General features: G+C 57.0%; 2 protein-coding genes across 2 annotated transcripts; both read right to left on the reverse strand.

Annotated features, from left to right (window-relative positions):
* Nucleotides 1–95: 95 nt before the first annotated feature.
* On the reverse strand, nucleotides 96–6,633 carry LOC137449343 (multidrug and toxin extrusion protein 1-like). Its single transcript, XM_068154747.1, has 18 exons — nucleotides 6,481–6,633; nucleotides 6,007–6,186; nucleotides 5,812–5,913; nucleotides 5,561–5,629; nucleotides 5,131–5,279; nucleotides 4,964–5,006; nucleotides 4,809–4,853; nucleotides 4,349–4,446; nucleotides 4,079–4,176; nucleotides 3,471–3,584; nucleotides 3,266–3,333; nucleotides 2,906–3,014; nucleotides 2,657–2,732; nucleotides 2,509–2,578; nucleotides 2,066–2,198; nucleotides 1,631–1,725; nucleotides 1,020–1,164; nucleotides 96–658 (listed from the first exon to the last, which is right to left on the reverse strand). Exons 1-18 carry the CDS (start codon nucleotides 6,631–6,633, stop codon nucleotides 438–440), a joined length of 1,968 nt encoding a protein of 655 aa, XP_068010848.1. The 3' UTR covers nucleotides 96–437.
* Nucleotides 6,634–7,452: 819 nt separating this feature from the next.
* Nucleotides 7,453–14,336, reverse strand: LOC137449347 (multidrug and toxin extrusion protein 2-like). The gene is made up of 15 exons (XM_068154756.1): nucleotides 14,274–14,336; nucleotides 13,786–13,934; nucleotides 13,589–13,631; nucleotides 12,866–12,910; nucleotides 12,386–12,483; nucleotides 12,042–12,139; nucleotides 11,597–11,710; nucleotides 11,315–11,382; nucleotides 10,933–11,041; nucleotides 10,401–10,476; nucleotides 10,041–10,110; nucleotides 9,466–9,598; nucleotides 8,923–9,017; nucleotides 8,622–8,703; nucleotides 7,453–8,240 (listed from the first exon to the last, which is right to left on the reverse strand). Exons 1-15 carry the CDS (start codon nucleotides 14,280–14,282, stop codon nucleotides 8,005–8,007), a joined length of 1,425 nt encoding a protein of 474 aa, XP_068010857.1. The 5' UTR covers nucleotides 14,283–14,336; the 3' UTR covers nucleotides 7,453–8,004.
* Nucleotides 14,337–14,592: the final 256 nt, after the last annotated feature.

The following is a 14,592-nucleotide window of genomic DNA, read 5'->3' on the forward strand; positions in this document are numbered from 1 at the left end:
GACCTGCATGCTCCAGGCTCCCACGTGGGCTGCAGCCCCCTGCAGCAGGGGTCCCCCTGCTCCTGCCCTCAGCCTCACCCAAAGGAGCCATCCTGTGTCCAGCTGGGTTTAGTCTTTATTTGGCATGGAGCAGCAGTGTGAGCCAGGCCACGCTCGGTGCCCGTCGGTGAGTGCCAGCCAGCAGCGTGGGCTGGAGGGGGTCATTCACACGCTCAGAGTGCATCAGGCAGCCCAGAGCAGAGGGTTGGGCTCCGGAGCAGCCACAGGGCTCGTTCCTGAGCGGAGGCTGAGCAGATGCTGCCAAATGCAGGTGAGGGCCCTTTGGCTCCCATGGGACAGGTGTGAGCTGGATTCTCTCACTGGCCAGGCTGTGCTTTGAGCATCCACCCATCATGAGGGGCTGCTGCCCCCAGAGTCCCCACAGTCCCTGGTGCCAGTCAGTCTTTGCTGGTCATCAGCTTTATGACAACACCAAGAGCAAACACTGCGAGGGCCGCGGCTGCCGCCAGCACCCGCCGGATGATCAGCTCCTTGGTGACCACGGTGGTGGCTGGATGGGATGTGGCAAGTGTGGCTTCAGGGGGCTCCAGCTGGTACCTTGGTCCCTCCACCTTGGTGATGCCCGTGAGCGTGACACCATTCTGTGCGTCCCATCCCGCTGCAAGGAGAATGGGGCAGCCTCACTGGGGGCTGCTGGGGGGATTGAAGGGTTTCTTGGAGGGTATTGTCTGAGGTCTGACAGCAGGTTATGAGCAGCCCAGAGCACGGAGATCTCCAGTCCTGATGGAGCTTCTGTGGGACCTGGTGTCTGCAAGGTGAGAACTGCCCAGGGTGCCCTGTCCCTCACCAGCCTCCATCACTCTCCCCAGCCCACCCTTGTGGTTACTGTTTTCTCAGTAACTGTGGGTGTCACCAGCACTATGCTGCACCCCTATTTCATGGGCTTGTTCCTGGGTTATGTGAATCCTTAGGGAGCCTTCTTGGACCCAAACCCACCACCACCCAGCTCCTGGCCGTACCTACGCAGCCCTGCACAACCGTGGCAGGGGGGTAAGCCTGGGGCAGTGGGGCTGGCTCCACGTCGGAGGGAAGCTCCTTGCAGGAGGGTTCAGGGCCTGGGTTCATCTCTGGCAGTGACTGGGTCACTCCTGCACGGCGCTGAGCCTGGGGAAGGGAAGATGTTGGATTCAGCACATGGAGCAGGAAATCCCCACAGGGGACAGGGTTGCCTCTTGTGGGGGTCATCTGTTTGGAAACGGCAGCTGAAAGATGGCTGAGAGAGATGCTGGCTGGTGTTTGGGCACCAGGTGGTGCTCAGGGCTGCAGGGTTGAGGTTCTCCTCATCTGCTTTGAGCTTCATAACCCTGACCAAGGGTGGCACAAGGTGCAAAGAGAAGCCTGGAGGTCACTGAGTACACGTGGGGGCTGAGTACAGGGATGTGGCCTCAGTCACGGGAGCACTGGGGTTTGGTTTGCAGGGGACTATGGACGGCAGCCCTTGGCAGTGCTGCCCCTTGCAGTGGAGCCCATGGTGCTGCCTTATCCCTCTGTGATCCCTGCCGAGGTACCGAGGCCCTACCCGCTGCAGAGCGCAGTGCCATGAGCACGCCGCCAGGAGCACAGGGGTTACCTCCTCGGCTGCCTTCCTCCAGTCCATGCGGCAGATGCAGACGATGAAGGAGGTGCAGAGGAGGCAGACGCAGGCCAGCATGCCGAGCCACAGACCTGCAGAGGGCATGCCAGGGTCAGCCAGGTACCACGGCAGAGCAAACCCAACCGAGCTGCTGAGCCCAGAGAGGGAATGTCCCCGAGGTCAGCAGGGACACAGGGATGGGGTGGATGTGGGTCTGTGCTGTGGGGCTGCCTGGCAGAGCTGGCAGTGGTTGCTTTTTCCCAGTGCAATTAAGAACTGTTGGTAGTTGCAGAGGCTACCCCAGTCCACCCCAGTGTGCCCAGCCCCAGCCTAGCAGGAGGGTCATGAGGAGCCATGAGTGGAGCTGGGAGAGCCACATTTGTCTTCAAGAGGCTTGGGAACATGCAGAGCTGTGTGCCCTGGGGTCAGTACCTATGACTCCGATCTTGGCCACGAAGAGCAGCACGGCTGCCAGGGGCAGGCCCACGCCGTAGTAGCCCACGGCATTGCAAATGGCACCGAACTTCTGCTTGCCTATGCCTCTGAGCACCCCGCTGCAGGCACCCTGCGGGGGAGACAGAGAGGGGCTGGGAGCGCTGCCTCGGCTGAATTCTGGCCTCTGCCATAGCTGGGGAACTGGTGAACCAGCCTGGTGATGAGCCAGCTCCTCGCCTCTGCCCAGTTATTCCTGTGTCCCTGCCCAGTGCTGTGGCTCATCATCTTTTTCTGCACGTGGTGTTTTCTAAGGGGTGATCCCAGGAGCTCTGCCGGGTCCTGGTCCACGTGCTGGTGCTCATCTGCAGCCTGAGGGACCCTCAGCTGACCTGCAGTGCTGCTGACCAGCACCAAAACCTGCAGCATCCCCAGGGACTTACACACATGGCTTCAAACAAGTGGAAGACCACATAGATAGGTATGACCCAGGCCACCAAGTCGACAATCTCCCTGGGGGCAGAGAAGAGCCAACAATTGCTTTTGGGAACAAAGCTCCACACGCCGAGGCCAGAAGCTGGGGCCACTCACTGCTCGTTGGTGAAGATGTATCCCAGCATGTTCCTCGTGGCAGCTAGAATGGCCCCCACGGCTACACAACACACCCCTGGAAAGCAGAGCAAGTGCTGAGCCCAGCCTGGCCGTGATGGGCAGCAGCTGACCGGAGAGAGCAGGGGTGAAGAGGGGACGTGCCGCAGGCAGCAGACTGCAAACGCTGCCTGCTCCTGCTGTGCCTGGAAGGGGTCCAGCAAAGGCTTCCTGGCACAAGGGTGGCCTGACCTGTGCAGAGCAGGCTGGTGGAAGAGGATCTCTTGGCTGTCTCGATGTCGCCAGCACCCAATGCGTTCCCCACCTGCACGCTGGCAGCTGTGCCAAGCCCCAGAGGGATCTGTAACCACAGGGCTGAGGGTCACCTCTGCCCCTAGATAACGAGGCCATCGCTGTGCCCAGCGATGATGACAGCAGAGAAGGGGGACAGAGCTCAGGATTTAATTTAGAACATCTCCATAGGAAGGCAGGAAGGGGCAGGAAGGAGCAGGAAGAGGCTGAAGTGCAGTGGGGGAAGAGCAAGCTTTGCTGGAGTTGATTTTGGCTGGGTGTCTGTCCCAGGGCTCTCCCTAGGGAGCCCCCAGCCCTTACCATGAAAGCGACCACGGACACCTCGTAGATGATGGACTGTGCAGAGAGCTCTACGACGCTCAGCAGGCCTGGGGCAGAGGAGAGGGACAGCACTGGCTGTGGGTGCCTGCTGGAGAGCTGCTCTCAGCCCCTGTGACTGCTGTGGATGCTGCTCTGGCTCATACTCTGTCCAGCTCCTTGCAGCACGCACCCCCCCTCCACTGACCTATCAAGAAGCTCCCAATTTCATAAGTCCACCACTCAATGCACATCATGAGCATGCTGGGGATAGCCAGGGCGGTGAAGCTGTCCCACTCCAGCAGGCACTCGCTGGACCAGCCTGCAGGGAGGAGAAATGTCACTGTTGGATGACCAGACCAGCCACATGCTACATCCTCAAGGACATCCAAGACAATGAGAGGTGCCACTCCTCTCTGCAGAGCCACCAGGACAACACTCCTCAGCAGCATGTACACACTCTGCTGATGCCATCCTATGGGCCCTGGAGCAGTGCAAGCCTCAACTCCTCTCTCCTGGGGCAGAGTGCCTGAGGACACCCTCGTGCTCACGTCAGCGCTCATCCGGCTTCGGGGCTGACCCCTACCGAGGCTCAGAAGGTTTCATTTCTCCAGCACTAATGTTTCCTGCCCAGCAGGGTGCCCTGCCAGCGCTGGCACGTGGTGTGCTGCCACCAAAGCACCGCTCCCGGGGCGTACCGGCCCCTGGTTAATATTCACCAGCAGGACTGACAAAATCCTCCTCGTGGATGGGGTGGAAGAGTCACGAACGCTCGTGTAAAGCGAGAGCCAGCGGCAGCTGGGGAGGTGTCCTTACCTGCCCAGGTCTTCACGTGGAGTTTCCTGCCCACAATGTAGAGGAACAGGAAGATGGCTTGTGCGTACTGAGCAGCCGTGTTGGCCCAGGCAGACCCCCTGAAAGGACAGGAGAAAGGTCATTGGCACCCTCTGCGCGCTCAGGGTGCCAGAGCACAGCGCCCTGCCGTGTCCCTGGGAGTGCCTGGCGGTGCTGACGTCCCCAAGGAGTCCCTTTGCTGTTGCCAGGTGTCCTGTTTACCCCTCTGTGGGACAGGGATGTGCTACTCACGTGATGCCCAAGTGGAACACGTAGAGGAAGACACAGTTTGCGATCACGTTGACGACGTTGCCGACGACCCCGCTCAGCACCAGCGGCCACATGATCATCTGCAAAGAGCAGGAGATGGAGGCTCTGGTGCCTTCACAAAGGCTTCTGGAGAGAGGTGTGAAGGTCTCTGGCAACTCCAAGCTTAGCAACTTCCCCAAGCCAAAAAAAATCGAATTTCTGATGGTGTTTAGTGCTTGAAAAATGAATGTGTTGGAGGTAAATCCCTGACATGGGGATGTGTGAAGGGAGGTCCATCAGCAGCTGTCTGTGGGATGGGTGATCTTCAGGGTCAGAGCTGCTCCAGGGCATCCAGCATGGACAAGCACTGCCTCACCACCAGCAATGGAGAGCATGAAAACCCTGGGTGCATGGTTAGATCTGTGGGTCACCTTCCATGGCCATGGGGGGCTGCAGGACCCACCTGGTTCTGCAGGTATCTTGTCTCCAGGTTATACAGGAAAACAGCCTAGAAAAGGAAATCAGGGGGAGATGAGGCTGTGCTGATGCAGTGGAGAAGAGGAGCAGGATGGTGGCTCCTGTGCCTGACTAGCACCCAGGATGCCCACAGGTACTCACCGGGAGAGCAGGGACAAAGGCCATCACATAGCGCTGGGTTAACCTGGGGGAACAGGAGAGGCATGGCTAACGAGGGGCCACGGCAGCAGCCCCTGCAGCCCCTCCCTGCAGCCCCTCCGTGCCAGGAGGGACGAGGCAGTGGTGTCTGGGCCATGGCACCACCCGACCTGGAGACCTCGGGGTCCTGGCGGATGAGGAGCAGCAGCTGCTCGATGTTGATGAGGATGGCACAGCAGGGGAAGCAGCAGAGCAGGATGATGAGGGTGGCACGCTGCAGGATCACCCCCACACGCAGCAGGTTCTTGCTGCCATAGGTCTGCAGGGTGGGAGGACAGTGGTGAACTCCGCTGTGCTGGCTGTACGCTAGTGCTGGAGGGGACAGGGATCCCATGGAGCCACTCTGACCACCCTGGAGACCACCCAGGGAGGGATTTGGTCCTTCAAGGGGAGCACAGCTGCCTGTGGCAGGATTGCTGCTTGAGGACAAGCTTCTGCAGCTTTCAGGTGCAGCCAGGGCTCTGTGCCGGGCCTGGGCAGCAGCAGCTGATGCTGGAACACCTCGTGTCCCCAGGACAAGTTCCAGCATCTCTTACCCACCTGTGATATTAAGGTGTCGCATGCTGAAGACAAACCATAGCCTACAGAGATGGCAGTCACATTTATAACCTGGAAAGAGGAATTGGAAAAACAAAAAGCAGATGTGAGCACTGAAGATTTACAGGGAGGGAGAGAGGCTAAAGGAAACGTGGGAGTCTGAATTCTCCTCAGTCCTTGTCCACCTCCTTTCCCGTATCCCATCCCGCTGGCAGCTGGTGCCCAGCCCCGGGGCAGTCCCCAGGAATGCTTACAGCGATGGCCAGCGTGACAGAGGCCAGCTCGACTTTGCCCAGGTGGCCGCAGAATATGGAGCTGACCAGGTGTATGAGGAAGATCAGCAGCTGGATCAGGATCTAAGCGTGGGGAAGAGGCGAAGCAAGGATCAGAGATGGAGGTGAGCAGGGGTGGCTGTGCTGAGGGAAGCTCTCTCTTCCCGTGGTCCTTACCAGCGGCCCCGCCAGCACCAGCAGCTTCTTCGTGTCCTCCCAAAAGTTGTCCGGGACCAGGCGCTGCAATCCGTGGCGCTTCCTCCTGCTGCTGCGGGCGGGGGGCTCCTGCTGGCCATCGGCCGTGGCCTCCCTCAAGCCCTTCTCCTCAGGGGGGGTCGTCTGCTTCATGCTGCCGCTCTGCCAGGGAGTGAAACAAGCCTCTTCTTCTGCACTCTGTTAAAACCTCTCTGCCAGGGTAAGCAATGTGTAACCACGGCAGGGTGAACTTCAGCCGGGGCCGGGCGAGCCACCGACGTGCTGCCGGCAGCGGCGTTGGTGATGGGCACTGGGGCCAGTGGGTCACGGCTGAGCAGCTCAGGAAGGGTCCTGTGCATGGCTGTGGGCAGCACGGGGAAGCCCAGAGGTGCAGTTCAAGGCTTGAGCCATGATAGGGTCTGAACCTTCCCAAATTGCCCCCATGAGTCCTCCTACCTCTCTCAGGCTTGGCTGCAGCGCTGCTGGCTGGGGGGCTGCAGGGTTGGGCTCCTCTGCCAGCGGTGCTGGAGGAGGCGCGGGGCCGTGTGCGGTCTCCCGTGAGCTGCTGCCGGCAGTGGCAGGGCCACTGCCTGACTCAGCCCCTCTCATCGCGCTGTGGTGGTGGCCGAGGCAAGCCGGCCCCATTGGCTCCAGCTGTCAGTACTGCAGAGTCGGGTTTCACTGGCAGGGCTCCACCAGGCCAAATATAGCATGCTGGCTTGGCCCACGCAGGGAAGGTGGAGGGGAGCTGCTGCTGTGGTGCAGATCTCCTGCACAGAGCAGGAGGGGGGCTGGGGTTGCCCATGGGGCAGAGCAATACAGGCTTCCTACACCTCCCAGGCACTCATCCAAAACCTACTGGGATTCTGAGTGGGGCAGTCTGCAACATCCTCTCCACATCTGTGCAGAGGCTGCTGAAGTCAGGGCTGATGCTGTTTCACACTCCTTTATGTCCCATCTTTCCCTTCCCAGCCCAACAGCAAGCAGCACCATGTGCCAGGAGAGCTGTGGCACGGACCAGACATGCATGGGATTTACCTCCAAGAGGTAAGTATGTGCCACACCACCAGGGTCTTGCTGCATGCTGCGGGTCCTAAGAGGCTAAGTGCTGGGCAGCAGTGAGCAGGCAGTGCTGGGGCATTTGCTCCTTGGTGGCTCTGTAGGGTTGTACACTTCACCAACCTCTCCAGTGTGGCTCAGCAATGGTGTAGGAGCAATCAAGGTGCAAACCCTCTGCTTTTGTACCTGAGGGGAGCAGCATGCTCCACAAATACAGGAAAACAAAGCCCAGGAGGTGGAGGCTATGCCTTCTGCAAGCCCATCCTGCTGCACAAACCAGGCAGACCTGTCTCCTCCACCAGCTCAATTGTGCCAATGACCAGGGCCAAGCTCACACCACACTGACAGCTTAACATTTACTTAGAAAACTTTATTGTATCAAAATCTGTGCAAAGAAGAGTTGCCTTAGGCCCTGTGCCTGCCACACAGCAGGGAGAGCAGGGCCAGCAGCCAGCACCTAATGCCCCAGCAGCAGTCATAGGAGTCAGCCAGCTTCCAACAACATCAGCCTGGCTCTGTGCTGCTGCAGCAGGAGCAAATGGGTTCTGCCACACCAAGGTGCTGGTACTGGTGCTGTGGGCAGTAAGAACCTCTGCCCTTAGCAACTGGCACAGGCAAAAGCCCCCAGGACAGCAGCACACAATCCCCCTCTCCTTTTCAGGCCAGCCTCAGGATCCACTCCCACCTCTGCCAAGTGACATCCCAGAGCAGTGCAGGAGAGGAACCAGCTCTCAGGCACTTTCTCCCCTGGGTGGCACACCCTCACCCTCCTTTAAGAACACTGCATGTGGGATAAAACGCTGTGAGTTAACCAGAAACTGACCAAAGTGACTCTTCACAAGGAATTGAGGGGGAGTTCCTTTCCCCACACCATTCTCCTGGGACTCCTGCTCTGAGCACAGCTCTCCAGTGTCCCTGGTTCTATCCCTTGCCAGCCAGCAGCCGCACCAGCAGGCCCACCAGCAGGACAGCCCCGGCGGCAGCAGCAGCCAGCACCCGACGGATGAGCACAGCCTTCCACACCACAGCAGGAGGAGCAGGGATGACAACCAGCTCCCCTTCTGTGATGAGCTGGTGGTCAGGTTGCCTCTCACCTCCCACCATGCTCTCAGGCAGGACCACGGTGTCCACGGTGTCTGTATCCACGGAGACATAATCTGGGTAAGAGAAAGGTGAGTGCAAGTCAGAGGATCCCAGTCTGATGCCGCACAAACACCAGTGACAGTCCTCAGCGTCCTTTTCCAAGGCTCAGGGAGACTGGAACATGTCACAGCAAAGTGGCAGGTGTTCCCAGTAAGGCAGATGCTGCCTGGCAGTCCAGGCTCTCTCCTGGAGCAGCCAAGGACAGTGACAATGGAGTATCCTGTACCCCATTACTAAGTATGTCAGCACTAAGTGCCACTGGCCTGGGACCACCGCCAGCCACTCTCCTCTTCCCAGTCTCCTGGGCCTGCAGGACAGACGTGGCTGCCACAACTCTGGAAGAAGGGCTGGGTGAAGAACAGGCTCCCTCCCTATTGTCAGGTCTGGTTACATACCCACAGCAGATGCTTTGTTAGCAGCTGGGCCATTTGAGTTCACATCTTCCAGTTGTTTTTTCAGTCCAGCTCGGACCTGAGCCTAAAAACACGTGCAAGAGTTGCTCTTCCCAGAAGCGGGTGTCCTGCCCAGCCAAGCAAACCTGAGCCTCTTCCCTCAGCTCGCCCAAAGCAAGCACATGCAGCACCAGATTGCCCCTCTTCTACAGGACAGGGATAGATCCAGTTGCCCTTTTGCCTCCCCCCAGCGAGCTGTGGCACTGTGCAGGGACAGGAGCTCAATGCCTTTCACAAGTCTCACCTCTTCTGCAGCTTTCTTCCAGTCCGTGCGCATGACGAAAGTGAAGAAGGAAAGGGCTTGCAAAGAGATGCAAACAATCATCCCCACCCAGAGACCTGCAGCAATGGAGAGGTAACTCAGGGAGGGCTTGAGGAAAGCCTGCTTTTGCCAAAATTCCTGTGTGGCCTGCCCTGGGTGATTCTGCTCTGCCAAGGGGGGTTGGACTCAGACTCTGCAGGTCCCATCCTACCCCTGACATTCTTTGATTGAGTGATTCCAGTGGGCTCAGATTATTGTCCCATGTCTAACCCAATTTCAGTTGAAGAGGAGAGGAAACAGCTCCTGAGGGGTCCTATGCTGGGAACAAACCTGGACATGCTGGGACATTTCAGCCCTTTTTGATGGAGGTTACTCAGAGCCTCAGCTCAACACCTCAGTGTGCAATCCAGTCCCACCCCTACAAAGGAAGATCTGAGCACAAGTTCCAGGGCTGAGTTCAGGGTGCAGGGTTTGGCCCAGCAGCAGTGCTGGCAGCTCATGATGCCAGCTGGAGGCCACACGTACCTAAGACCCCCATCTTAGCTGCAAACATCAGGGAGAGGCCGATGGGCAGGCCGATGGCATAGTAGCCGACGGCGTTGGCGATGGCACCGACCTTCTGCTTGCCGGTGCCCCGCAGCACCCCGCCACAGGTCGCCTAGGGAAAGGAAGCAGAGCCATGGAAGCATAGCACAGGCTATGGAAGCTGCCACCACAGGAGCTCAGAGTTATGGCACAGATCTGTGAAAAGTTGGGACTCAACAAGCTTAAAGGTCTTTTCCAACCAAAACAAGTCCCTAGGGGAACCTTCTTGCAAAGCCAAGGGGAACCAGAGCCACAGCACAGAGCTCTTATCGTTCCCGCTGCCAGCCAAGGCATGCAGAGGCATGCCAGGGGAAAAGATGGAGAAAGCACTGGCAGCAATGTCAGTAGGCAACTATAAGCATAGAGTTATAGGTAATGTAAGCAGCTGCTTGGACAGTTGATCAGTTTGCTTCTCTATCATTTGAACAGATGAAGAATGAGCTACAGGCAGCTTTGCACTCTCCACTGCACCCCAGCCTGCAGCCAGGAATCACTCCATGCTCTGCAATACTCACTGCTGTTGCATCAAACAAGTGGAATGGAGCAAAGATGACCATGACTTTGGACACCAAGGCAACAATCTCCCTGTTGGGAAGAGGTACACACCAGTCAGGCAAAGCAGCACAGCCAAGGAACTCTGGTTCTGCCCTATCTCCCTCAGCCAGCTGCAAAGCCTGAACCCAGCGCATGAGACTTGAGGGGATGTGTGTGGCTTGGGTACCACCATTCACAGTGTCCCTGTATCAGCAGCATCTCTCCTGCCCAGTGACACCAGGCAGGAAGAAGGAATGTTTGGGCAACATGTTTGCCAGAGGGAGCAGCTTCTGAGCAGCTCCTGGGATATAAATCACACCCTCCAAGTTAAGAATAGTCACCTGTCATTGGTGAAGATGTATCCCACCACGTCCTTCAGGGTTCCCAGCAAGACTGCAACCACCACAGCAAAAACTTCTGGAGAAAAGAGAAAAGCAGCAGCTGTCAAATTGCTTGTCTCAAGGACAGTCCATCCTGCCCCTGACGGGGGCTCACACCTCGGGGGCTTCACGTCATGGAGACTGGACTTGGCTGACCTCCAAGTGACACTGCAGTAGAGGACAAGTCTGTTTTCCTCACTTTCTCTTCAGATACAGGGTTCCCATCTAACAGGTACAGCATCTTGCAGTACCAGTGCTCCCACCTCTACCTTCTGGTGGTGGAGGACAGAACACTCAATTGCATGTTCAACTACCAGAGCCTTTGCACCAGGCTCCTAACAGAAAAGAGGAGCCAGAGTCTCACCCTCCCTACCCAGTGGGTTCCAAACAAGTGGGTCTGGGTTCCCGGGGGGAGTTCCCAGCCCTGTGAGAGGGGAAGTGAACCATGTGCTGATAACTGCCCTTTGTTCCCCTCTGCAGGAGCTGGGCTGACCTGCGCACAGCAGCGCGGTGATGCAGGAGGTCCTCGCTTGCACAGCATCCCCGGATCCCAAGGCATTGCCCACTCTGACGCTTGCAGCCACGCTGAAGCCCAGAGGCACCTGAGCAGCAGGAGACAAGGAGGAGGTGAGTGACAACAGCCTGCAGTGATTCTCTCCTTCCTCAGCAGAGGATTTAGGGCAAATTGGCACTGCTGCAGTAAAGGGATTTTCCACCTGCAGCCCACTCCTGGGCGTGCAGCTGCACAGCAGGTTGGAGAGTCACCACCTGCCTGGCACCATCTCCAGATTCCCAGCCCTGCTTCCCTCCTCAGCCTCAAGGCCACTGTTTGTGGGATCCTCCCAGGATGCCAGTTTAATACACCCAGCCCTTACCATGTATGCTGCAGAGGAGAGCTCATAGATGACAGACTGTGCACCCAGCTCCACCACACTGAGCAGCCCTGGAAAAGATTCACCAGTTTCTTCATTAGGTCAGAACTAAAACTTCTCCTTTGCTGACAAGCAGGCAGTGACTACTGGGTTCCCATCTAACACACACAGCATCCTGCAGGAAAGGAGGCTGCTCATAGAAGGTGCCCTGGGGACACACTCAAGAGTCAGCCCTGGCAGGAAGATCATCTGTTGAACCAGAGGTAAAAGAGGATCTGGACTCACCTGCCAAGAAGCTCCCAATCTCAAAAGTCCACCATTCAATACACATCATGAGCATGCCAGGAACTGCCAGATGGATAAAGGAGCCCCAGTCTAGGAGGCAGTCCCTGGTCCAACCTGCAATAATGAGGAGGTGAAGCAGAATGAATGCATGTTCTCACTCTCCTCCCCCTGAGAGAAGTGATATGCTCTTCTGCATGCTCACTGAGGACAATCAGCACCACAGCTCACAAGGTATCAGCCAAGTCTTGCTGCTGTACAATGCTGCATTCCTGAGACAGGATGATCAACAAGAATGAGCTTGGTGCTACAGCAAAGGTGCTGAGGCCATGGCTACAGCACCTCTGTGCTGTGAGGGAGTGGTAATCCCTTTGTCAGGTGGCTGATGACAGTGCCAATTCCCAGGGCCAGACATTGCTATCTTGGAGGATTAAGCTATGAACGGTACCTCCCCAGGTCTCCACATGGATCTTCTTCCACCACACGTAAAGGAAGAGGAGAATGGCCTGGGTGTACTGAGAAACTGTGTTAGCCCAGGCAGAGCCCCTGGGGAGAGAGACAGGCAGGTTATAAAAGACATCCTCCTCAACCTCTTCATCTACAGCAGGAGAAACCTGGTGGCACCCATACATGCCTTGCTGCAGATATGGGGCAGTTCCCTCCAGCCCTATCTCTCCAGGCTGGTTGGCTGAGGGCAGAGCATGGCAGAACTGACACCCAGGACACCTCCCACAGGCCTGAGCAAACCCCTGCACCCAGGGAGAGGCTGTCACCACCTCTGCTCACACTTACACCATGCCCAGCTTCAGTGCATAAAGGAAGAAGGCGTTCATGGCCACATTGAGGATGTTGGCTGCAATCCCTGTCAACACCTGAGGCAAAATGATCGCCTGGAAGCCAAGGAGAGACTTTGGAGTTTGCTTCCCCAGCAGTGCCCAAGCCCCATCCAGTGAACAAATCAATGCCCAAGGAGAAAGCCAGGAAAGCAGATCCTGTCTCACGTAAAGCTGGATTGTGTTAGACCTCAGAAGGCAGCATGCAGGGCTCAGGAGCTGATGCAATCAACTTGATGCAGAGCTGGGAGGCAGCAATGGGGAAATGGAGCCAACTAAGGGTGGTTCCCATCAGCTCTACCCGCCCTGCAGGGCTTGGCTGGGGGCTGTGCATCACACAGCTTTCCCCAGGACAGGATGAACTTAGATCCCCAACTTTATCCAAGCTTCTAGGATTACCTTTAACCTGTGGTCCAGAACCTGGCTAGTTATACAATACCTGACTTAATAAATATCTCGTCTGCAGCTGGTACAGGAACGCCGCCTGCAAAAGTCAGGATTCATTTCATCAGCACCACCACACTCTGGATCAGCAGCCAGATACTGTTCAGCACTCAGGTCCTTCCCTCAGCTTTCCCCATTGCCTTCTCAAGATGCCCCATCCAGGCACGCTGCCCAACACCCTGCCTCTCTGCTCTGGTTGAAGCACTGCCTGCACCCAAAGCTGAAAGTAACAAAAAGCACCTCCCCTTCCTACTGGGCAGAGAGAGATCAGTCTCCATATGGGAAACCTATCAGCCCAAGAAAGCCTGGAAAACCTGGAAGGATTGACCTGCAGCCCCTATTCCCCAAGGTACTGCTCCCCAGCTTTGAGGAAGCAGAGTAAAGCCAGGAACACAGCAGCTATGAGTGTGTGCTAACAGCAAGGTGCAGCCTTTATCTCAGAGCTCTGAGTGAGCCCTAGAGCCTCTGGTTCCAATGTCCATCACCAGTTGTGCTGTGCAGAGACTGCTGTGCAGTCAAAGCCTTTGCATGGTAAGAGCATGTTTGCTGGGCCAGAAGCTGCTGGCCAGAGCACATCTGTTAAGGGCCAAGATCAAGGGGCACATTGCAAAACCCTAACCCCATGCTGCTCTGTGATCTACACAGAGAAGACCCTCCCTCCTTTCACATGATGTTAGTGAGGGATAGAGAGCTTCTAACAGCTTTAGCAACAACTTACAGGAAGAGCTGGAATAAAGATCATCACGTAGACTTGAGTTAACCTGGAAGGAGAGTTGTTTCCTCAGTTAACAATACAGCAAAGCAAGAGCCAAGCCAAGCAGCATTGCACTCAAGCTCTACAGAGCTTTGATTTCAACACTACGTGGCAGCCCAGCCAAAAGCCTGGTCCAGAAGGGGCTTGATCTCATCCCTGACCTGGAGACCTCGGGGTCCTGCCGGATGAGCAGGAGGATCTGCTCGGTGTTGATGAAGAGGGCCCAGCAAGGGAAGCAGCACAGCAGCAGGATGAGGATTGCCCGCTGCAGGATGGTGCCCACCTGCTTCAGGTTCTTGCCACCATATGTCTGAGCCAAGAGAGAAGACCCAGGGGAGTGTTACAGGGAACCAAAGGGGCTGTACAGATGCTCAGAACCCAGGGCAGCAAGGGGCTGACTCAATGCATTTCCCACGCCCTACAGTGGCTAATGCCAGGCTGGTTGGGTTTAACTGGCTCTCAGGTGAGTCTCACAGCCCTTTGCTGTCCAGGCATGACCAGGGCTCCTTGGGAGCTGCAGGTAAGGAGCAGGCTCCAGCCATGCTGGCTGTAAGCTGCCACCCTTCCACCCTTTGTGCCCAGATCTCACACTGCACAGGGGGCAAGACACCAACTGAAGCCCATCAGGAAAGGAGGAGCTGCGACTGACCTGGGACATCAGCGTGTCGCACGCTGAGGCTAAACCAGACCCGATGGAGATGCCTGTCACATTGATAACCTGCAGGAGAAACAAGGGACTCTGGTTCCAAGGCAGTGTGGCAGGGCACCTGGCACAAAGCACTGTCCCTCCCAACTGGGTGGGGAGGCAGTTCTGCTACAAGGTTTTGGTCAGTGTCCAGCCCTTCACTATTTTTCAGAATAACACATTCTTATTACCTAAATAGTCTGTTCTCTCCTCTGCTGTGGAAAAGGATCTTCCAGCAAGGGGTAAATATCTAAAGGACCACAAACAGTGCTGCTCCCAGCCA

This window comes from Melanerpes formicivorus, unplaced genomic scaffold (genome assembly GCF_026170545.1).
Source record: "Melanerpes formicivorus ecotype bairdi unplaced genomic scaffold, bMelFor1.0.p_v2 SCAF_29, whole genome shotgun sequence".
Lineage (NCBI taxonomy): Eukaryota > Metazoa > Chordata > Aves > Piciformes > Picidae > Melanerpes > Melanerpes formicivorus.

Excerpts from the sequence above, each read along its gene's own strand:
- LOC137449343 (XM_068154747.1), bottom strand. The coding sequence starts at position 6,633 with ATGAGAGGGGCTGAGTCAGGCAGTGGCCCTGCCACTGCCGGCAGCAGC. Across the intron at positions 5,630-5,811 it reads CTGTCACGCTGGCCATCGCT|GTTATAAATGTGACTGCCAT; the intron begins GTAAGCATTCCT and ends TCCTCTTTCCAG. Across the intron at positions 5,280-5,560 it reads GCGACACCTTAATATCACAG|ACCTATGGCAGCAAGAACCT; the intron begins GTGGGTAAGAGA and ends CCCACCCTGCAG.
- LOC137449347 (XM_068154756.1), bottom strand. Across the intron at positions 10,477-10,932 it reads CACCGCGCTGCTGTGCGCAG|AAGTTTTTGCTGTGGTGGTT; the intron begins GTCAGCCCAGCT and ends TCTTTTCTCCAG. Across the intron at positions 8,241-8,621 it reads TAACAAAGCATCTGCTGTGG|ATTATGTCTCCGTGGATACA; the intron begins GTATGTAACCAG and ends TCTCTTACCCAG.